Below are 25,050 nucleotides of genomic sequence, written 5' to 3'. Positions count from 1 at the left end.
GTATGTTTTTCCATTGTGACACATCAGACATTAGGACAAACATCCAAACACACACACACAGCAGTAAAGAGCTGGCTTGATAGCAGAGTGGCACAACGATATGTTTATTGAGGTTTTGGATGAAAGGGGAGGAGTAGGACAGAATCACAACCACATAAACTCACTTCATATTGACACACACTTAAAACCACACAAACATCAACCACGAGACTCTAGTCAGTCGGGGTGGAGGAGATTCAGCGTTACGGCGTGAATTCAATTTAAAGGCACGGTTCCCGAATTAGTGGAATGGGCATTCCCGTAAAACGCTGAAAATGTGGACTCGCTTGGAAATGACCTTCACATTTTGACTGTGCAATCCGTAAAGCTTCAGCGATACAAATGGAATGAAACGAGTAGTCTCCATATGACTTCATAGTGAACACATCTCTCCTCCTGAGGTATAGGCTCTAGATGTCTTCATATTGCTCAGACAGACAACCATCTCAGTTTATCAAAGGTTTGTACAGAAACGTGACCATAACAAGACAAAACAGTTCACAGTTTTACTAAAGATCAACTCTGTCTGGAAATGTACAGTCATATTACACAACAGAGGTGGTTCAGGCACAGCAAGAGATCACTTTTCAACCAGTTCCATCTCCAGGAACCCTCTATGTTTGGCAGGCTGGTATTCAATCAAACCCATCATAGCAATGTTTGCATCATGTCTTTGTTTACAAACTACTGCCAACACACAATTTATATTGTGACATGTGGGAACTCCACTGCACGCGCACCTGGGAAGGAAGGCTCGATGAAGGGAGTGAGGGTATATTTCCAGAAACCAAAAGCACCTGATTGGACCATGGGAGGTAAAGCTACTGTGTAGGCTAGATGCTGCAAAGTGGGTTTGATTACATTGAGCTTAGTGTGTTCCCTGCAGAACCATTTCATAACCATGCCGTCTCAGGTGTTTTACCAGCACAGTGTTAGCCTATTGAGGTATGTGTAGCCAACCCAAACAGTAACAGTCAGAAGCCTGGTCTCTGGAAAACATGAGCATGGTGCTGAGTTGGAAAATGGCAGGATAAACATACAGTAAGTACAGTTCTGCACAAAAAAAATGTTCTGACTTGTCTCTGTGGGAGTGTCGAAGTTTGATAAGCCTGTGAACCAGAAGGTTTTGATTACAGTGGGTAAGGATGGACTGTGAGACTGCACGTTGATTGTTTACATTAGCTTGTGATTGGATGCACAGTTGATAATATGTGGGTGTATGTTTGTCTTTGTCTTAATTTTATTGCATTTCCCCTGGGAAATCTACCTCCCACAATGCACTGGAGGAATGGCCACACAAGGGAGGAAGAAGAAACACCACAGATGAAAAAAATGACTTAGAAAAACACGCCAAGCTCATAGCACCCGCTGCACAGAAACATTTCCATATTCCATAGTCATTGAACAGTCTCTTCTAAAACTGAATCACTGTAGTGTGTGGTGGCCTTTTCATATATTTTCACCATCCGAAATACTTGTGGCAACAGGACATTTTAAGAGGTGATAAGTGTGTATTGACAAACTGTCTCTCTCCACTAACTGTACCAGAGACTGAGAAAAACCACTAAACTGTAGAGTTAGTGTGTGCATGAGTTTGTCCCACAGCCCAGCAGGTTAAAAAAAACTAAAGACATTCTTGCATTACTTTTGCTCCCCGTGGATGTAGCCGGCAGAACGTTTTATGCTAATCTCAGAGAACTCTACCAAACATATTTTCCTTTCATAAGAACTGGCAGCAATGTTCCATTGCTTGTCCATTCCTGGACTCCACACTCAGATAAGTTGGATATACATAGTTTAGGTTGCTTCTGACAACACACACACAAACACACAAACACACGTACACACACACACACAGGCATGTGTTATTGTCAAGTACAGTTTCTTAATGAAAGGAAGGTTCTTTCTGTTTTGAAAGATGAATGTACCAACAGTCATTAAGGTGGGCATAACAACTCAAAAGAAGACTATGAACTCTCATAGCAGTATTTCAGACATTCATAGGAGCACTAAGAACACCATTATACGGTGCCAAAAGGAGGTTTCTTCATTCCCATCAGCCCATTGGCCTGAACAACATGCAACAGGCCTTAACTCTGACGGATCACAGTCATGGTCCTAATCCACCAGCCTAACTGAGTAGGCATTAAAAAAACACCCCAAACAAAATTTCCAATATACCGGTGAAAGAACAATTTATGCAAAGGTTCTCCCCTGAACTGTTTAACCAGCTGAGTTAATGGATGAGAAAAGACAAAGTGTCACAATGTTTTTGTTTTCAGCTTTCCCAAAAAAACCTGTTGGTTGGTGACCACACAGAGGGTGTTTATTCAATCAATCTGACAGCGGAGAGACTGATAACACTGGACTGACAGATGAAGTGTTGGGCATCAGCCATCCAATCTTCCCTGTTGGGGTACTGGGTCATGGAGTTGGGGCGCTCAGGTGAGCTCAGGGGTCATGGTTGATGATGCTCCTGAAGGCCCACTAGTCTGCAGCTAACATTCCAGAGGCGGAGCTGGAGCTGGGGGTCAAAGGTGTTTGGTGATGTCATCTCCAAGTGTCCGTTGCTCCAGTAGCCCCCTCCGTCCCCCTCCAGAGATGGAGACAGAGCAGTGTAGAGCACCGTGGATGCTCCCTGGGATGGTCTCTGAGGACATAACACAGACGCTCAGACTGTCTCACGAACACACACACACCCACCCACACTAACCTAACTTAACTCATCCCAAACTCGTAACTTGAACCCCTGAACCTAGCATCTACCCAAAACTAGCTCATAACCCAGGGGTCATAACCCTGTTCCTGGACAGAGGCAATGAGCTGGATTTTGCTTTAACAAACTTGGAAACCTGGGCACGCTGAATTAAGTTGACCATCAGAGACTGATAATGATCACTTCAGTGATTTACAAAATATAACACAACTGTTCACAGTTTACTACCCCTGCACTAACCTTAATACTAACCTAGTTCCTCTAAATGTGGTATACATTTTCTTATTCTATAGTACATTAATATCATATTGTTTATTCTAAGTATAATCCAGTCATTTAGTAAGGCCATTATGTGTTTCGACTCAGCTCACTACAACAGATAGCTATAGTTTATGTTAAACTTCTCAAGGGCTGTAAACATCTTGTTATCTTTCTAAGCCAAAGACATGTAGACTAACCATGCAAAGGAGGGCGACACAGTGGGCTGTACTGAATGTATATAGGCCTGAGCACAACCTTTAACGGAGAGCTTTTGACCTGACTCTGTTGAGTGTTGTTAACTGCTCCAGGTTTGCAAACCTTGAATAAAGCTTTACTTGTGAAAATAATCTACAGTCTCTGTGCCTTTCCCATTTAGTAATTTCCACAACACTTACCCTAACCTATCTCACCCCAAACATCTACCTACCTCTAAACCTAACTAAAAAAACATAAACAGTACCGATACCACAATTGTAACTTTTCAATTAAACCTAACCCCTAAACTGGAAAAATACTTTTTTCTTTGTAGGGACCGGTGTGAGGTCTACACAATGTCACAAGTTCCTTGTTTTACGAGTGGGGATTTTAGGTACCCTCCGACCACACAAATTATACACCTGACACACACTAAGATTTTGCAATCTTTGTTAAGACCAGAAAACAATGGAATGCCCGAACAGCCTTGGTTATCCACTTGGAATACTGATATTTTGGAGTCTTGGCCATGTTCACAAGCTGGCCATGTTCACAAGCTGGCCATGTTCACAAGCTGGCCATGTTCACAAGCTGGCCATGTTCACAAGCTGGCCATGTTCACAAGGCCTTCAGATCACCTAAAAGTCAAGGACACATCAGCTAGCAAGGTATCGCTCTGTGTCAGTGGTTTAGTCCTGCCCAACAGTGTGGAGGATGTGCTCAAGCCTTCAGGTGTTCTTAAATAAATAGATCTTTAGATTTGTATTTGTATTCAATGAATTTGTATTCAATGAGAATTCAATCTGCGGGCTCATCAAAGTATTTAAAATGTGGGTGTGTATTCCTTGTGATAACACTGTGATTAATGTCCCATTTGGAGTTGAATGGCAGAGGATTCTAAAGGTCATTTACTAAGGCAACTGCCTGCAGTGATTAAACTCTCATACACACACACATGCACACACACACAGCTGTCTCCTTTCATCCTGTCCCCCAGACATTAACTGAGCCTCAGGCCAAGACTTTTAAAGACATGCAACACATTCTAAAATAACCCCACTGAAAAAACACAGCATATTTAGCAAATGGAGACTGTTTTAAAATTGTTGATCACATGCAGCTGAATGGGTAAGTGTGTCCAAACTTTTGACTGGCACTGTTTATGTTTATGTATCTCCTATCTCTTGTCCATCATTTTATTAATAGATTTTTATTTATCCTTTACAACTTTAATTCTTTAATTTTATAAGCACTTTGAAATATTTGCTGTAAGAAATGTGCTCTATAACAAAAGTTTTAATTTAATGTTTATTGTCCCTTTCTTAAAGGATAACTACATTCAAAGACCTACAAACGGCCTACACTGCATCAATATGAATCAGCAATACATATCATAGTGTCAAAATTGACCACAAAGTGTGAATATGATCACTGAACTTTGTGAGATTAAATGAGGGGTGTTTGGTCCATTTGCCCACTAACACAGGCACCTGCAGAGATATCTGTCAGTCAATGAGAGACCTGCCCAGCAGCTCGCACTTAGTCAACATAAGACATTAAGTCACAGATTGTTTTTTTCCTTGAGAAATTTTGCGCTAAACACATTTATACATAAATGTGCTTGACTAAGACATCCTCTGCTAAAAACATCAATATTTATTTATCTTCATAATCCTCATCATCTTTTTGCATATGGTGTCTCGCAGGAGACTTTTTTTTTTCTTAATGAGGATGTGGAATCAGTGCATTTACATTCTCTTTAAGCTTGACAAGTTTTTCTGCTTCATTTCTCTTTTTTTTTCTATCCATCTTTCTCTCTTTGCCTAAATTTAGACTGAAGTCAGTTTGGCACTGAAATACCACAAGACAGATTCAACTGTAATTAACTTCAGATTTCTTCGGGGAAACTGTGGCAATAGTGTTTGTGACACTCAAGGTAATGTGGATTCTAAATGATGTGTGTGTAGCTGTGTGTGTGTTTACCCTAAATAGCAGCCGCGCAATGGCTATCTGCGCAAGGCGTGCCGGAAGGGTGAGGTGGCGGTAGAGTGATGTGTCCACCATCCAAGGGTCCACTGCATATGAGTTCACTGGGAACCCTCCTCTATCCAGCCTCTCTTGCAGGTGGTACGAAAATAACAGCAGTGCCAGCTTGCTCTGGCAATATGCAGCATGTGGCGAATAACAATGTCTAAAAAGAGAAAGAGAGGGTAGAGGAATGTGCCTGGGAAATGAGGAGAGGTCGATGTGGTGGTGTTTCCATGTGTGTGTTTATATGTCTGGAGAAGAGGGTGTTGAAGTGAAGAACGAGTGTGTGTGGAGAACAGTGTATAGTAGTGTGTGTTTCTACCTGTTTTGTAGGTCGTCTAACCGAATCTCTCCAGCGCGGTGAGCGGATGAGGAGAGGTTCACAACACGTGAGCAGGAACTGCGTTTCCCAGAATGCTTTAGTGTGTCCAGCAGCAACAGTGTCAAAAGGAAGTGACCTAGGTAGTTGACCCCGAAGTGATGCTCAAAGCCGTCTTTTGTACAACTCTCACGGACCAACATGACACCGGCTTTATGTGTGTGCACAAACACACACACACACACGGTTAGACACTGTGGTACATTTCAGTGATATCAAAGTGTTCAAATGGTAGGCTGTTTGGTTGGCAAAGTGTCACTCACCATTGTTAACTAGGATGTCCAGTGGTAAGCCCCGCCTCTTGAAGCTTTGGACGAATTGTCTGACTGACTGCAAAGACGCAAGATCCAACTGTTCAAACTCCACTGAGGTCACAAAACACACACACATACCAGTTACTTAAATACGCTACAGCCTTGTCATACATACATACATACACACGGGTAGACTGTCCATCTGACAACACACACAAACAACAACTCATGCGCACACACACAAAGTATACAGATACAGCAACATCATCAGCCCTCTTGTAAAAGGATTATTTCTGGTAGCTGTGTCCATAGTGGAACATCAAAGCACCATGAATGGATTGAACTCACACTGAGCTCAGCTCTAACGGAAACACACACTGCTGCTCTGCTTCACATACACATCATTCTAATACCCCTCCTAATGACTCACACACAGCAAGCATACTGCAGCACCAGCCCAATATAGCTGTGGTGTGTGTGTTCACGTTTTAATAACCTGAAGGGGACCAAAAATTGCCACAAGGACAATAAAACAAGGATAATTTGACATTTGGCCAGTCCGCTTAAGGAAAGAGTTTTGTCTACATCAGGTTTGGGTTCAGAGTATGGGTTACTAGTTTAGCTTTAGGGTAAGGGTTATGGGTAAGAAAAGCATTTTGTGTGTGTTTGTGTGGGCCAGGTCTATCTATACACATAAAACCCTGTTTCCAAAAAACTGGGGATGCGGCATAAAATGCAAATAAAAACAGAATGCAATGATGTGCAAATCATTTCTCCATATATTTAATTGAAAATAGTACAAACACAACATATCAAATGTTGAGAAATTTTTTTGTTTTTGGAAAAATACATGCCCATTTTGAATTAGATGCCAGCAACACAACCGAATTTCCCCAGAATTTCTGGCCAGTACTCGTTAGGGAAAAATAGAATAAATATGTACAACGAGGGAAAGAATTGTGGAAATTATACTATTATTATATTTTGTCCCCACAAGGATAGTAAAACATGTGTGGTTATACATGAATTTAACCTAGGGCTAAACCTATCCTGGGTGAAAAGTATCCGAGGGCTAGCTTACCCTTGTTTCACCCAAGCCTTAGTTAACCTAGAGTGAGTCCATAACATTCAGTATGAAGAGAGCCTTAAAGTCCTCTGGCTGTGCATTTTTGTGTTTCATTTCAAGTCAGATTTTGATAGTGTATCTAATAACAAATTCGCTCTCTAACCTTGTGTGTTAATATTAGCTTTGACCCTAACAGCCTGCCCACCATCCCTCTGTCCAGTGCTATATTTTAAACAAGGACAATATGTGCCTTGTCTGATTTCTTTGCGTTAGCTACTGTCTATCAACTAGTCTGTACTGTTACTACACTACTGTCTATCAACTAGACTGTACTGTTACTACGCTACTATCTATCAACTAGACTGTATTGTTACTACGCTACTATACATCAACTAGACTGTACTGTTACTACTCTACTATCCATTAACTAGACAGTACTGTTACTACGCTACTTTCTATCAACTAGACTGTACTGTTACTATGCTACTATCCATCAACTAGACTGTACTGTTACTACTCTGCTGTCTATCAGTGTCTCCCAACCTTTTTCAGTTACTGTACCCCCAAAATGTTTTTGCACTGCTTTCAGTACCCCTGAAGTAAGTAAGTCTATGGTGTCATGAGTGTTTTCAAGTACCCCCTGTGGAAAGGCCAAGTACCCCCAGGGGTCCTAGTACCCCTGGTTGGGAACCACTGAACTAGACTGTACTGTTACTACGCTACTATCTATCAACTAGACTGTACTGTTACTACGCTACTATCTATCAACTAGACTGTACTGTTACTACGCTACTATCCATCAACTAGACTGTACTGTTACTACGCTACTATCTATCAATCAACTAGACTGTACTGTTACTACGCTACTATCTATCAATCAACTAGACTGTACTGTTACTACGCTATTATCTATCAACTAAATTACAATATTAATGCGCTACAGGCTATCATATATAATCTAGCTACTGCAGTAATACATGTATTATACAGTTGTGTCTATGAGCATCAACACTTAAGGGGGATAAAGATGTTTACTTGTAATACATTAGTCATTTACATTTTTATTTTCAGTGAATCACTGGTTAATGAACTGATCTGTCTTAAATCCTTTCAAGTATTTCATCTCTGCTTGCTCACAGACACACACACACACACACACATAGGAACCAGAGGACATTTGGTGAGAAGTACCTGCCTCACATACTAATGACTTTCATTACATTGTCATTCAGACACACAAACGCACACTTCTCCCTAACCCCACCTCAACTGCCACGTCTGCACACTGTCATTAAGAGGACCCTGCTACAGGGCCCTCCTCGTCCCCTTCCAACCAGCTGTCACCCTCCCCTCCCTAAACCCCCACTTACTAACACCTTTCAACGCCTGTTAAAGTCTTCATGAAGAAAGTCAATCCAGCCAAAGTCCCAGTCCAGAAATCTACTTCAATAACTCCCTTTCCACTTTCATCCACCCCTTTTTCGCCCTTCCAAATGTCTTCATATTTAATAGTATCCACACCCCCCGTCCCTTTGAGACAACTCCCAACTTGTGTTGAGAATGCGGCAAGCCTCCTTCCAAGGCATAAGCCAACCCCTTCTTTCTTACCCCACAATGTCCTTCCATCCACAAGGTTTCATGGGTCAATGCACGCGAGGGCACACTCGCTCACCAGATGACCTCATTTAGCTTCACAGCAGCCTTAGCTGCCTGAGGGAGATGCTAAAGCATAAGGCCTGGGAATCCCTGCTGATGAGATCTCCCCTTTCCCTGTGCAATGTGGGCGAAATTGCATTGCCTATGGGGCTTCCCAGTCCCTGGTCAGCTACTGTAACAGTACAGTCAAGGTAGGAACTTAGACAGTGGTTGACCCCTTTCTTCCATTAACAGACGTGATGTAGTTGAACAGAGGAGCACAGGTAGGGTTGATTTTGCCGATTACTTAGGAACTATACAGAACTAAATGTACCCTCTCCAGCCATTCAGAAACATCCCGTTCGTGTTGTGTGTCTGTATGTTACCCGTGGCCTCTCTGTTCTCCTCGTAAATCCTCTTTACAGCAGACACACCCTCCACCTCATTCTGTCCAGCTAGAAAGAGAGAAAAAAAAAGAGGAGAGGAGGGGAAGAGATGAGGGCAAAAGAGGAGGGGAAACTGGTGTATTTAATCATCCAAGTAAACACAACCAGTTATCAGTCAGAAAAGGAGAGACAGACTGACAGACCCGCCCCCCACCACTAAACACACACACACACACGCACACACAAACTTCAGGAAAAAAGCTGCCTTTTTGAAAAGATTATTAAAACTTTGCCCTGAGGAAATTATCTGCCTATTAAATATTACTGGCTGCGGACATTCAACAAATAACCTAATTAAAACATGAAAATAACACAGTATCATAATTACATGGTGCTGTTGGAAAATATAACAAACCAGGACAAACGCCACTCAGAAATTAAACCTGACAAGTATTCACACTGATAAGCCTTCAGAGTGCAGTAAGGTGTTTTACTGTCAGCCTACCTATGATAACATGTGCCCCCAGCCTGGCCATGTGTCGTGCGGTCTCATAGCCGATTCCCCTGGTGCCTCCCGTTACTATAGCAACTCTGCCATGTTGTCTGGGCAGCTCTGGAGAAAGGAAATGAATAAGTCAAAATGGAATGGAGAAGGCCTAATAAACATGTTACTTTATTTCCTATAGCCTCAGAGGCAGTGCCATTGCTTCCTTCACTCTTCCCCTCCAATCATGCCCTTGCATAGACAAAGGACACCATGCAGGTTGTTATTTATTAAGAACTTGAACAGAAAAAAAACTAAAAAGAGAACAAATAGGGACTGAACACCCTGACCTAGAGTGCACTTTATTTAGGCCCATTCTGTTCTGGGTAGAATGTTTATTATTATTATGTAGCTGAATGTAATTTATTATTTTACAACTGGATAGTCCGATTATGGTTTAGTTATTGTCATGCCAAGAACAGAGGTGAATTATGGTCAGCAGGTAGTGGTTATGTCAGGTAGTGGTTATGTCATGTTGTATATCCTTTCTAACATGATTGACATCCTACCATCACCACCACTCCACTTTTAGCTCTGGTGTGTGTATGTGTTCGTTTTTATAGAAGTGTGTTTTGAGTTGCTACCATTTCATCACAATGAGTGAACCATTAATTACTCAAATATTAGTTGGGCAGACGTTTACAAGATGATTGAGTATGTCACAGGCTTCAACTCACAGGTGACCATTAATTAGCATTACAATATCTTTCACTCCTGGTCTAAAACACAAGTTCTATGCTTTAAATATATTTTAGTGTTTAGGCTGAGCTCCTACCCCGCTGATCATTAGTGCATGCGCAAGTAGTGCGCAGTTGTAACTCTCTTGAATGCTTGTTAAAGGCGATAGCGATACGCGAGCAGCAAAGGCTTTTGCTTTTTGTTAAAACGGGTAAAAACAACACGGACTCAATCTTTGACAAAGCTATTCTATGATACAGTAAGCATTAACAGCAACGTTGTCATCACTTAGGCCAGCAGTTTATTTCCGTGGCGATGCTGATACTTAGCCTAGCTAGCCTATTACTATTCGCACTAACCTGGCAAGGTGAAGGGTCGGCAGAACAGTTGATTAAGTAGAACTTTTAAACCGAGCCAATACAGCTTAAGAGCAGGTAAAATACAACTTATTCCCCAAAAACCCATCGCCCGGAGTTTCCCGGTCTCTGTATCAAGATAGCAAGTTAACCGATTTTCGCACACCACTACGGTCCTGCGAGTGGCCCCGATAACGAAACCAAATGCCTTAGTGTCATTCCCTCACTAAGCCAATATCGACTGAAATTATATTACGTAGTCACCAAGTCTGGTTTCCATCGAGTCTAGGCTATTTGGGCTTTTGTATCAAACTATGAATAACACTTGGCGTGAGACATCTATATTAATTAAAAATACATATTTTATTTTATTTTATTGGGATTATCTATTATTATGCACTAACAGTTGTTGGAGCATGCGGGATGATGTTGTGCGCGCAACTTGTCTGACAAGTGCATCAACTTCAGATTTAGGTGGCTTTCTATATGTCCGATGATGAGGCCCACGCGTACCATGGCCTATGTTTATATATCCCTTCTTTTCGCACAAGTTGTGTAACATAACGCAAGCGGCTGCAACTGTTGGCGTCCGAACTCTTGGTGAGAATTCGCCATCTGCCTGTGAGGCGTCCAAGCCTGAGCTCCACCTTAACACAGCAGCCTCATAGGGTTAGTTAGCTACAAGTCAGTTGGAATGGAAAAGCACATTGTCCTGTGTTAATGTGCGTATGCTATTAAGAAATTGCGCCTAAAACACTTTCGATAAGTGGATACCGCATTAAATCCCTAGAGAAGCCGTTCCTTTCGTCATTATGCTTTGTCTTACATGGGATTTTAAATCTTCAAATAAGGTCTGTGTAGTTACCACCTCGGCGTTTTCATAGGTGTGTAAATATATTTATGACGAGGTGACGTGTATAAATATCTTTGCCTTTATTTAGCTAGCTCCAATGTTTTTGTCTTGAAGCACTAACAGATTGCCTACCCCATTACTGGATACCAAGTAAGCACCGTATGTTGCTCACTGAAAATATGGTAAAATTCCACAGATAGTTGTCGATACCTACTGTATGGTTAAATACTGATTTGGTCCAGTATCAAAACGTTGATTTATTTAATACAACAAATGGTATACTTTCCCATTGGACTATGATCATTCTCTCGTGTAAAAGGTGGAGGTAAAATCCCTGTATAAAACCCTTATTTTCAAGTGGGTCTGTAGCTGCTCCACTTGCTCTATTGAGTGCCAGTGTGTGTGTCTGTGTGTCTGTGTGTGTTTGTAAGTTGAGGGTTTGTCAGGAAGCCCATCCTTTGTATTGTGTATGGAAATCGCATCTCACGCATGACTGTGGGATTATTTAGGATGATTGGACAGTACTGTAACAGCTTTGTGCACACAAAAACATACACACACACATCAAAACAGAACAATCTCACAGATTCACACAAATCAACACAAATACGTACACTTCTTGATTGTGATTGTGCAGTGTGTCCAAAAAAGATAATTCAACTTTGATCACAACTTTGTGTGCGCATGTGTGTGTGTGCTACAATTGCATAACATGAAGATAAGTATAGCAGACATGGAACATGACAGGACACAAGGGTGTGTATGTGTCTCTGTATGTTTGTTTGTTAACCAGCAAAGAGAATACATTTAGCTGAGCCCAGGGCAAGGATCGTCCCATGACTAAGGGAGCCTCAAAGCCCAGGGCTAAGTGAGGTTTAAAAGTGGAATAACCCTGACCTTAGCTCAGGGCTAAGTTGGTCCATGCTTCAGACAAGGGTTAGTAGTGCAAACTTTTTCCCCAGCCAATATGGCCCTGTGTTTTGGTCTACTGGTTAAAACCTTTAGTTTATGTACAGTATGTCAAACTGAGGTAGTGTTGGATTTCATTCCCATCCTGCCACTATTTCCAAAAACCTCTTACTAATGTCCTTATGATAAAACATTTAAAATGCTTGATAGCTAGGGCTGAAGGGCTGCCTGTTTTTCCCTGGGTTAACATTTTGTCCCAGTGTATAAAGGCTGGGCTAGCCCTGAGACAGTTTTAGCATGGGTTAAAGTAAGGGCTGAAGAGGTGCAGTCTAATAAGCCCTAGGGGCAGAGAGTGGGAAAACCGAGAGGATATAGAGACCACAGCAACAGCCGCGCAGTGCAGCGAGTCTTGCTCAGTAACCCACCGCACTCTAATGAGAAGGTGTGTGTGTGTGATACCTCTGGTTTACGTGTCTCTTTTTCTTGACAGTTCTCTGTGATCTACTGCTTTTCCATTAGTAATTCCAAACAGGAGGAGGACTGCTCTCACACACCAATTACCAATGGCAATTATTATCATCTTGTCGGTCTGTCTTCTTCATACACAATACAGACAGATGAGAGATGGAAAGAAAAGAAGGGAGGGAGGGGGTCGGAAGGAGAGAGGGGAGGATGATATGTCACATTACATTGACCTTGTGGTCATTGCACCGACAAAGAGGACAACGTGGGGTGCCAATTTATATTGGGGGAAAAATCATCGTTGTGAGTCACATAGGATGGGACTCACACAGTACGGAACTCTCCATCACTGAGCGTTTGATAATGAATGAAACGTCGGGAGTATTGAATTAGATGACACAGATATTGCGTGCGTATCCCACTGAGCAAAATAATTTGAAAGACGTCTTTTTAATGTAACATCCTTTGCTCAGTGGTATGTGGTTGTTGGTGTATGGGTGGCTGAGTGGGTGGAGCACAAAACTATATCATTTGCTTAATTCATCACCACTGGAGCAATTTGGCATCACTGGAGAGGAGTGCGATGGAACTGAAAACCCAAGTTCCGCACCCCATGAAAGTGGACAGTGACCTTATCATGTGCAACAAGACCAATTCTGGATGTAGCCACGCCCCAGTACTAAGAATTCCTGAAGATAAATCTTGAAAGGCCTAACCCGAAAGGGAAGACTGCTATAATCTCTTGCTCATTTCATTTAGTCATAATGACATTTTTGGAACAAACATTAGATTTAATTGGCAACTAAAAGAAAAAGATCTCTTCCTCATCAGCAAACATGCAACAGACGTACAGTGAGGGAAAAACATATTTGATCCCCTGCTGATTTTGTATGTTTGCCCACTGAAAAAGAAATGATCAGTCTATAATTTTAATGGTAGGTTTATTTGAACAGTGAGAGACAGAATAACAACAAAGAAAATCCAGAAAAACACACGTCAAAAATTGTATAAATTGATTTTCTTTTTTCTTTTTTTTTTTCTACTTTTATTTGATTTTATTTTGATTTGATTGGGACAGTGCATGTTAATGAACAAAACATGGAGTACATGCATGTAAAAATGCCGGATTATAGCCAAGGGCTAATTTCCATTCGTAGTCCCATGAGCTAAGATCACACAGCTCACAAAAACATTGCAAAATAAAATTTACATCTACACTCAGTTCATAAATTTGCTAAATCCTATATACAATATTCAAACAAAACTACATTCAACTTCACATGAGTGAAAATATGAGTGAAATACGTTTTTGATCCCCAATCAATCAGAAAGATTTCTGTCTCCCAGGTGTGTTTAATACAGGTAACAAGCTGAGATTAGGAGCACACTTAAAGGGAGTGCTCCCAATCTCATCTTGTTACCTGTATAAAAGACACCTGTCCACAGAAGCAATCAATCAATCAGATTCCAAACTCTCCACCATGCACATGACCAAAGAGCTGTCCAAGGATGTCAGGAACAAGATTGTAGACCAACACAAGGCTGGAATGGTCTACTAGACCTAAGCAGCTTTGTTAGAAGGTGACAACAGTTGGTGCGATTATTCGCAAATGGAAGAAACACAAAAGAACTGTCAATCTCCCTCGGTCTGGGGCTCCGTGCAAGATCTCACCTCGTGGAGTTGCAATGATCATGAGAACAGTGTGGATCAGCAAGGTCTCCCTGCCCAAGAAAGCACATGTACAGGCCCGTTTGAAGTTTGCCAATGAGCATCTGAATTATTCAGAGGAGAACTGGGTGAAAGTGTTGTGGTCAGATTAGACCAAAATCAAGCTCTTTGGCATCAACTCAACTTGCTGTGTTTGGAGGAGGAGGGATGCTGGCTATGACCCCAAGAACACCTTCCCCACCGTCAGACATGGAGGTGGAAACATTATGCTTTGTGGATGTTTTTCTGCTAAGGGGACAGGACAACTTCACAGCATCAAAGGGACGAAATGATGGGGCCATGTACAGTCAAATCGTGCGTGAGAACCTCCATCCCTCAGCCAGAGCATTGACCCAAAACACACGGCCAAGGCAACAAAGGAGTGGCTTAAGAAGAAGCACATTAAGGTCCTGGAGTTGCCTAGCCAGTCTCCAGACCTTAATCCCATAGAAAATCTGTGGAGGGAGCTGAAGGTTTGAGTTGCCAAACGTCTTTCTTGAAAAGGACTTGGAGAAGATCTGCTAAAACGAGTGGGACAAAATCCCTCATGAGATTTGTGCAAACCTGGTGGCCAACTACAAGAAACGTCTTCTGTGATTGCCAACAAGGGTTTTGCCACCAAGTACTAAGTCATATTTTGCAGAGGGATCAAATACTTATTTCACTCATTAAAATGCTAATCAATTTATAAAGTTTTTGACATGCGTTTTTCTGGATGTTTTTGTTGTTATTCTGTCTCTCACTGTTCAAATAAACCTACCATTAAAATTATAAACTGATCATTTTTTTGTCAGTGGGCAAATGTACAAAATCAGCAGGGGATCCCAAAAAAAAATCCCTCACTATACACACAACTGACACATGCACATCCCTTTCACATACCTTACATGCCTAACACACACGTGTTACATACTGTTGTAGATTATTGTGCCAAGAGATTTTTTTCCTTTGTAGCTTAAGGGTTGTACATGGTGGATTTCCCTCACAATGCACACGCTTGCACACAATACACACACACTCATTGATCTGGCACAATGTAGTCAAACACACATATTTAAACAGAAGGCCATTTACAGTCATCAGTTAGTCATCGACTGTGCTCTCCCGTTCCTGTCAGAAACTGAATTGTCTATTTTCAGTGAAATAATACACTTAAAATGTCCACTACAGTCTCCTTGTGTCTCCCGATTATTACTCAGGAAAGTGTGTGCTAAAGCTGAATTCAAATACGTATACTGTACACGACTGTTCAAAGGTTTGGGGTCACTTAGAAATCTTCTTGTTTTCCTTGAAAACATACATGAAATGAATTTGAATGGGAAATATAGTAATTGACAAGGTTAGAAATTATGATTTTTAATTGAAATAAAAATTGTGTCCATCAAACTTTGCTTTCATCAAAGAATCCTGCATTTGCAGCAATTGCAGCCTTGCAGACCTTTGGCATTCTAGTTGTCATTTTCTTGAGGAAATCTGAAGCGATTTCACCCCATGCTGCTTCAAACACCTCCCACAAGTTGGATTGGTTTCATGGGCACTTCGAACATACCATACAGGGTCAACCTCATCCCACAACAGCTCCATAGAGTTGGGTTCTGGTGACTGTGCTGGCCACTCCATTATAGACAGAATACCAGCTGACTGCTTCTTCCCTAAATAGTTCTTGCATAGTTTGGAGTTGTGTTAGTTATGGCGTTGCAAAATGGAATGAAAGCCTTCCTTCTTCAAAATTCCTTTCTGCCCTGTACAAGTCTCCCACTCTACCACCACCAAAGCACCCCCAGACCATCACATTGCCTCCACCATGCTTGATAGATGGCATCAAGCACTCCTCCAGCATCTTTTCATCTGGTCTGAGTCTCACGAATGTCAGATTTTTGCCCATTTAAATTTTTTCTTTTTATTGGCCAGTCTGAGATATGTACTTTTCTTTGCAACTCGGTCTAGAGTCGCCTCTTCACTGTTGACATTGAGACATTTGGTTTGAAAACAAGGAAATTTCTAAGTGACCCCAAAAGGTCCTGCAGGCTACAATATTTTATCAGACAACGTCCTGTGAAACACCTTCATTGTGGAATCTATTGAACTAACTACTTGACTTCTAAAAACAACTGATTGCACCACAGCTGAGGTGAATCATTTGAATTATTTTCTGTTTTATATTTGTAATTAATGTAGAATTTTTTTTTCTATATGCACAGAAATAACAACATTTATGGTTTTGTACACCATCACACAGTATAATGAAAAATAAATTGTTACACATTGTATAGAAAAGTATAACCTTAATCAAGTAAGTGGGGATATACAGTGGGGAGAACAAGAATTGTATACACTGCCGAATCAGGTTTTCCTACTTACAAAGCATGTAGAGGTTTGTAATTTTTATTGTATGATTTTTAAATAATTAATTTGCATTTTATTGCATGACATAAGTATTTGATCACCTACCAACCAGTAAGAATTCCGGCTCTCACAGACCTGTTAGTTTTTCTTTAAGAAGCCCTCCTGTTCTCCACTCATTACCTGTATTAACAGCACCTGTTTGAACTCGTTACCTGTATAAAAGACACCTGTCCACACACTCAATGGCCAACCTCTCCACAATGGCCAAGACCAGAGAGCTGTGTAAGGACATCAGGGATAAAATTGTAGACCTACACAAGGCTGGGATGGGCTACAGGACAATAGGCAAGCAGCTTGGTGAGAAGGCAACAACTGTTGGCGCAATTATTAGAAAATGGAAGATGTTCAAGATGACTGTCAATCTCCCTCGGTCTGGGGCTCCATGCAAGATCTCACCTCGTGGGGCATCAATGATCATAAGGAAGGTGAGGGATCAGCCCAGAACTACACGGCAGGACCTGGTCAATGACCTGAAGAGAGCTGGGACCACAGTCTCAAAGAAAACCATTAGTAACTGTTGTGGAAATTCTTGAACTGATGTATACTTGGTCCTAATTTTGTCTCTGTACTTCCTCCTTTAAGAGTTCTGATCGATGGAATTGCCATCACATAACACACTACGCCGTCATGGATTAAAATCCTGCATCTGGATGATCCAGAGGAGGAATGGGAAAAGGTCATTTGGTCTGATGAGACAAAAGGATGAGTACAACCCGAAGAACACCATCCCAACCATGAAGCAAGGAGGTGGAAACATCATTCTTTGGGGATGCTTTTCTGCAAAGGGGACAGGACAACTACACCGTATTGAGGGGAGGATGGATGGGGCCATGTATCGCGAGATCTTGGGCAACAACCTCCTTCCCTCAGTAAGAGCATTGAAGATGGGTCGTGGCTGGGTCTTCCAGCATGACAACGACCCGAAACACACAGCCAGGGCAACTAAGCAGTGGCTCCGTAAGAAGCATCTCAAGGTCCTGGAGTGGCCTAGCCAGTCTCCAGACCTGAACCCAATAGAAAATCTTTGGAGGGAGCTGATTGTCTGTATTGCCCAGTGACAGCCCCGAAACCTGAAGGATCTGGAGAAGGTCTGTATGGAGGAGTGGGCCAAAATCCCTGCTGCAGTGTGTGCAAACCTGGTCAAGAACTACAGGAAACATATGATCTCTGTAATTGCAAACAAAGGTTTCTGTACCAAATATTAAGTTCTGATTTTCTGATCTATCAAATACTTCTGTCATGCAATCAAATGCAAATTAATTACTTAAAAATCATACAATGTGATTATCTGGATTTTTGTTTTAGATTCCGTCACTCACAGTTGAAGAGTACCTATGATAGAAATTACAGACTTCAACATGCTTTGTAAGAGGGAAAACCTGCCAAATCGGCAGTGTATCAAATACTGGTTCTCCCCACTCTATATCTCTCCTTATGGTCTTTATATCCAGTCCAAATCATGTAGACAGTTCTCCTACCACCTTTGGGTGGTATTGATAACTTATTATTATGTCTTCAGATAAACCCAAAAATGCAAAATTTAAATTACACAATTTGTCACACCTTTCGGCTATGACAAAATAATGTGCTTCTATTGGTGGGTTGTTGGTTAAAAGGACGTGTCACTAGGCAGCTTCTTTCTCAGGTCTTAGAAGTAGCCTCCTGTGGAAAACTGTCCTGAGGGAGGTGGGAAAGGGTTGCTGGGCAGGGAGAGAGGGGGAGGAGAAGAGAGGGCGGAGCAGAGGAGAGGATGTTTGGGAGCATTTTACAACATTACGAGAGGAGCATAGTTCTGAAGGGAGTTGTTGGAAACGTGTGTGACAGGAGTCACTTCAGGTCAGGGACACATGTCCTGTTAGTCTACACTCTGTGTCTTGCTTTTCTCTCTTGGTATGTGTGTGGGAATGTGATTGTGTGTGTGTGTGTGTGTGTGTGTGTTTAAGATGGTGTGTTTTTAGGTCCATGTTCAGTGAAGCGGCCCATCTTTGTGTGTGTAGTCTTGTGTGGACATAAATGGTGCTGTAGATCTGTCATAATACAACAGGATAATGTAAGGTAACAAGCAGCATTAGTTTGGTCCTATGGACAAATCATGATTTTCCAGGTGTTAACATTTTGAATATCAGAAGGGGGTGAGAACATTTGGCCCATATAGATTTGCTATAACTTGTAGAGAGAGGAGAGTCACTTTTTGACAACTGAAAAAATGTGATTCATTGATTGATTGATTAGAGCTCTTTGTTCTGCTTCCAATCTTTGTTCCTTCTCATCTGTTCACAATGGTGAACATCATGCGCTACACAGAGCAAGTGTTTCACTTGCTTTCTTGGGCCAAAAAAAATGTATAAGGCTAAGTGGCGTTGATGCCTGATCTGACCACTTGTGTAGAGGTTTATTACTGGGCTTATTTCTGGGTCTCCAAAACACTATTGGGGTTTTGGAGACAGCATGACTCAAATGTGTTTCATATACCGGGAGAAAAAAAATAATAGGGAACAGATTTATTTTCATTAATAATAATATATATATTACTTAAGATTCTGTAAGTGAAATATATTTAATCAAGTCAGCAGGAGAGCTTCCACATAAAATAATCTAGATCTAGATTCTTAGTCTTATTCAACTCCTCACTGCTAATTCTATAAATCTGACTGGGCTAATGTTAGATGTTTAGAAAACGCTTCTCTTGGAGTCTAGCCCGCCAACATTTCACGGTCAACTGTTAGTCTAAACACACATGCACAAACACCCACACACGCACAGAAGGTGGCTTTATGGTGTGTCCTTGGTGTGTCCTTGATTCCCTCACGCTGGTATGTGAATGCTGGTACCGTTGTTTCCTCCAGGCAGGAGAGAAGCTGCGGGTATTCTGACAGTCAACGTCTAAATGTAAAACAGGCCAAAACACATTGGACTGTTGATATATAGATCTGTTTTTCCTTTACGTAGACCTATTAATTAAGTATAGGGAAATAAATTCCAATGGTGTGTGAGTCATTTCAGGCTATTTGAATTAACAATAGATGCATTGCACCATCAAACATTGCCTTGTTGGTAATCCAGAGTTTTTCCTAAGTGGACTTCAGTTTGAAGGGATAGAGAACCAACGGAATTGTCGTGATTAACATTAAATCAACCGCAGTGGTATTGCGGAGACACTCACGCTCGCTTACACAATAACACACACACACACACACACACACACACACATTGTCAATTATTCGATTTGACAAAAGGTGCATTCTGTATTGAACAGACATATTTAGGCTCAGACTGCCAAATGTCAGTTGAAGTAAAAACAAGGCAGCAACATGGACTTGGTATGGATACTGGCATGTCAGGCATTGTGCGTTCATTGCTATTCTTAGTACAAAAGTGTACAGGGTGCAACTGCATGATATAATAAATCAATAGAAATCAGTTTTTCGAATTGAGCAACAGAGGTCACAAAGAAACGCGTTTTGGCAACAGCGATAAACATCAAATTATTCTCGAAAGACAAAAGAAAAACTGAAACTGGCTTAAGGGAAGACTAATTCGGTTTGATTATACCCTTATGAGATAAGATGAACTGAACTTGAACCATGGATCTCATCCGCACATCATTTTCACATTTTACATTTTAGTCGTTTAACCAGACGCTTCTGTCCAGCGCAACTTACAGTTAGACACACCCACGCACACATCCACACACCGCGACGATGATCAGCATTTGCCAACATTTGCAGCTGGTCTCACATCCAAATGTGCCCACTGGGACAGCACCGGTTCCCGCGCAGTGTCATTGCCTGTCCTCGTGCGCGGGTAACGATATAGGCTACCTCTCAGAGTGGAGAAAATAAAAGAACATCCCTCCTGGTGGTGACATTGTGGAAGCTTAGGCTCTGTGAACAAAGCCGCAACATCACTGTTAGTGTTGTATAGGGGTTTGCAAATAAGACTTACGTAAAAACCCACGATAAACTTCTACATTTTGTATAGTGATTGCCCCCCACTCAAAAAAAACAACAATTGCTGACCTTATTGTCAGGTCTTTCCCAAAAATAAGTGCTCAACCTCCAGAAAAATTGTTATGAACGCTATTTCATCAGGGATGTGGGACAGTTTTTTTCAATCAGAATCTTGTTTGAGAAAAACACTTCTTACACTAGAGACACAAACACACACACACACACACACACACACACTGGAGCGCGTATGATGAGCAGAAGAGAAGCTGACTTACCAGGATGACCCTGTCAGACGGTTCTATCCTTCGTAATTCAGCGCTGTTCCCAGTGTTAATCAGATCAGATGCCGTGGTCGCAGTCCACGTCTCGGCAGATGTACCAGAGGATCACATAGAGGATGAGCAGGATGGCGAAGATGAACAGAGCTACCAGAATAGCCTTGGTCACTGGAGAGATGAACGACTGCATGACAGAACTCATCTGCAGACACTGTGGGACAGCACTCTGTTGTATGTGCGTTCAGATTTGCGTGTGTGTGCGTTTGTATATTGTGTGTCTCTGCGCTAACCAACCCACTGATGGACCGCGTCTCAATAACACACTTCTCTGCTCTCTGTTGGCATCAACTATTGAGGTTGACGTTCACTCACACACTCACTTAGGAAATACACGCACTCACACACTCAAACAGCTCGGGGCTTCCCTCAAAATGGAACATAATCAATTCAGGAGAGAATAAATCCATAACACCGGTCTTCTTCACAGTAAAGTCTATGGATCCGCTGTCTCTGGACTATGAAACAAACCAGGACCTCAATCTATGCAATCCATAGTCAATAATACTGCTAAATTCAACATTGCGATCAAGAAAGTATATTTGTAGGAAAATCCACAAAAAGCATGTAAAACGGAGATGAATAGGGGGATCTCCAAGTTGCGCACTGTTGCTGCTTGCTGCGCTCCACGAACCGGTCGCGAGGGAAACCGGTTGATTAAAATTCCTCTCCTCTGCAGTAAGGAGGCGCGTGGTCAACTCCTTTAAAGGAGCCCAAGGGTCACCATTTGTAATAGTGATAATAATATTGCTAATAATAATAATGTAGCCTAATGTTTAGATGTTTTTCACAGTGTCTGTGTTAGTAGTAACATAATATATGGCTTTGTAGCAAGTATTATAACAGAGCAGCCAGTCAGCAGGCGTTTTCATACTAGGCAGTAAAACGATTAGTTAATTTTAAGATTATTAAGCCGTAAACCAGGGGCAGTCCTGGTCCTGTAGTGCAGCTTTGCACTTACTGATTTTGATTTAACCCGGAAGACCTGGAGAGTTGAATTTTGACCACCACTGAATTGATCAATTTGAATATTTAGTCTAGATGGTGCATTTATTTGGGACGAAATCCGACAGTACCTTCGGCACTGTAGGAATAGTGCTATATACTGTTTTCTCTCTCTCTCACTCTCTCTCTCTCTGTATATATATATATACACACACACATATATGCACATATACACACATACATATATATATTATTTGTTGTCTTGATCATTATGACTTCATTGGACCGCAGTAATGGTCTCATATTTGTTACATATAGAATAATTAGTACATTCCTGTCAATAAAACACAATGATCCGTCTTGTGACGGATACATTTATCATAAGAGCGTTGAGCAAATGAAGAACGCGCACCCGTTTTGTAGGCTATATTAATTAATTACAGTACCCTGAACAGTCTCTAGGTGGCGACAATGGCATGTGGTCTACAAAACCGAGTCTCCAATTTTGCGACGTTCTCACTATAGCTGACCAGAGGTATTGTTATTATAAATGGCCTGCTTTACAAGTACGCTGATACCATAGAGATTACCTTTATCAATACTATAAGTAGTACTATATACCACGTTAAATCAAATGTTCAATTACTCATCAACTGGGATAAAAAGTTATCTACAGTCCCCTCTTGTAAGGTTCTGTTCTGTTTGGTTTGGCTTTGGTTTTGAATGTAGCGCCGTTATGATTGATTTTTGTTTGTGTTCTTACCAGCAACCTGTCCTTGTCCTTATTGGTTTCACCTGTGCCTTATTTGCTCCCTCGTTGTGTCCCTATTTAAGTTCCTCCTGTCCCAGTGATTCTTGTTGGTCATTGTCGTTAGTGTGTTTGGTACTCTTGCTTGTTCCTGCCTTTTGTTTTTGTATTTTGAACGTTATCAAACCACCCGTTTGCCATTTTGGACTCATCTGCGCTTGTGTCCTTCTAGTCCTGCCCCAAAGCATGACACCTCAAAGTTTATATGACACGCCTTGCTTCCATCTTCCACGTGTTGTCAACGCCCACGTGTATTCAGGGCATCGTGTGTATTCAACATTATTAAAGGGTCCTGTAAATACAACTAGTAGCACAGACTGAAATTGTGTAATAATAAACATAAAGACTCAACTACTTAGGAAATATTTAGATCCATTCAAATAGACTAAGGTCTGTGTTTGCTGTAAGCTTACACCACCTCAGTTTTCAGAATAGTGTGAATATCTGTAGAACAAGTTGTCTTTTATCAAAATGTGCTAAATGTAAGCAAATATTAAAAAAATTACATTAAAAAAGGACAATAGCCTACATGAGTGTGGGGAGGGGGGTTGGTTATGGGGGCGGATCAGAATTCTTCTGCCACCTACAGTATTTGATACACGGCCGAGGTTTTCCTACTTATAAAGCATGTAGAGGTCTGTAATTTTTATCATAGATACACTTCAACTGTGAGAGACAAAATCTAAAACAAAAATACAGAAAATCACATTGTATAATTTTTTAATAATTAATTTGCATTTTATTGCATGACATAATTATTTGATCACATTCCGGCTCTCACAGACCTGTTTTTTTTTTTTTAAGAAGCCCTCCTATTCTCCACTCATTACCTGTATTAACTGCATCTGTTTGAACTCGTTACCTGTATTAAAGACACCTGTGCACACATTCAATCAAACAGACTCCAACCTCTCCACAATGGACCAGACCAGAGAGTTGTGTAAGGACATCAGGGATAAAATTGTAGACCTGCACAAGGCTGGGATGGGCTACCGGACAACAGGCAAGCAGCTTGGTGAGAAGGCAACAACTGTTGGCGCAATTATTAGAAAATGGAAGATGTTCAAGATGACTGTCAATCTCCCTCGGTTGTGGCTAGGTCTTCCAGCATGACAACGATCCGAAATACACAGCCAGGGCAACTAAGGAGTGACTCCGTAAGAAGCATCTCAAGGTCCTGGAGTGGCCTAGCCAGTCTCCAGACCTGATCCCAACAGAAAATCTTTGGAGGGAGCTGATTGTCTGTATTGCCCAGCGATAGCCCTGAAACTTGAAGGATCTGAAGAAGGTCTGTATGGAGGAGTGGGCAAAATCTCTGCTGCAGTGTGTGCAAACCTGGTCAAGAACTACAGGAAACGTATGATCTCTGTAATTGCAAACAAAGGATTCTGTACCAAATATTAAGTTCTGCTTTTCTGATGTATCAAATACTTCTGTCATGCAATAAAATGCAAATTAATTACTTAAAAATCATGTGATTTTCTGGATGTATTTAAAAAAAAAAATGATTCTATCACTCACAGTTAAAAAGTATCTATGATAAAAATTACGGACTTCTACATGCTTTGTAAGTGGGAAAACCTGCAAAATCGGCAGTTCATCAAATACTTGTTCCCCCTCTGTAGGTCTTAGGAGTGCAAGGTTTGCACACTTTAGAAATATTTGATTACCTCATGTTGACCAATAGTGTGTGCCACATGAAGAATTTCACTCTAGTGACAAAAGGAAATTATCATAATCTATTTTTTGGGGGGGGGGGGGTTAGGAATTTTGGAAATGCCATATTCTTGTTTCTTCTTTTATTGTGGAACCATTATTTTGAAACGTTATTTGAGTTACTGAGATAAAAAATGTTTTAAGTTAATATCAGAAAAAAATTTACATGAACAAAACATGAAAAAATACTTATATTTAATGCCAGAAAGCAAATCATCAAATACTTTTTCTTAACACATGATGTCAGTTGTGATTTAGAAAATAGGATTGACAGAAAATGAATTGTTTTAGCCCTCATTCTTTTTTGTGTCCTTCAAAAGTGTCCTTCAAAAATAGTAGGTTCCTTCATTAGCTCCTTATCGCCATTATGAATGGAAAACTGAGGAAACTCTTGCCTTTTGTATTCATTGTATCACGTCAT

The 25,050-nt window shown here is 41.2% G+C and overlaps 1 protein-coding gene across 4 annotated transcripts; it reads right to left on the bottom strand.

Annotated features, from left to right (window-relative positions):
- Nucleotides 1-76: 76 nt before the first annotated feature.
- LOC105016359 (dehydrogenase/reductase SDR family member on chromosome X) lies at nt 77-22,909 on the bottom strand. Of its 4 annotated transcripts, XM_020055094.3 has the most exons (8): nt 22,869-22,909; nt 21,101-21,271; nt 9,465-9,572; nt 8,960-9,028; nt 5,882-5,983; nt 5,562-5,769; nt 5,195-5,402; nt 77-2,689 (listed from the first exon to the last, which is right to left on the bottom strand). In XM_020055094.3, the coding sequence occupies exons 3-8, from the start codon at nt 9,493-9,495 to the stop codon at nt 2,498-2,500; spliced, it is 810 nt and encodes a 269-aa protein (XP_019910653.1). In that variant the 5' UTR covers nt 9,496-9,572; nt 21,101-21,271; nt 22,869-22,909; the 3' UTR covers nt 77-2,497. The 4 variants fall into 4 exon arrangements, with proteins under 4 accessions (XP_019910653.1, XP_010878436.1, XP_012993455.1 ...); XM_010880134.4 differs by lacking the exon at nt 21,101-21,271 and having other exon boundaries at nt 22,869-22,891; XM_013138001.4 differs by lacking the exon at nt 22,869-22,909 and having other exon boundaries at nt 21,101-21,792.
- Nucleotides 22,910-25,050: the final 2,141 nt, after the last annotated feature.

The sequence above is a fragment of the Esox lucius genome, chromosome 16 (assembly GCF_011004845.1).
Source record: "Esox lucius isolate fEsoLuc1 chromosome 16, fEsoLuc1.pri, whole genome shotgun sequence".
In the NCBI taxonomy this organism is placed as follows: domain Eukaryota; kingdom Metazoa; phylum Chordata; class Actinopteri; order Esociformes; family Esocidae; genus Esox; species Esox lucius.
Note: the sequence above shows the minus strand (reverse complement) of the source record. Positions and strands in the feature narration are given on the sequence as shown.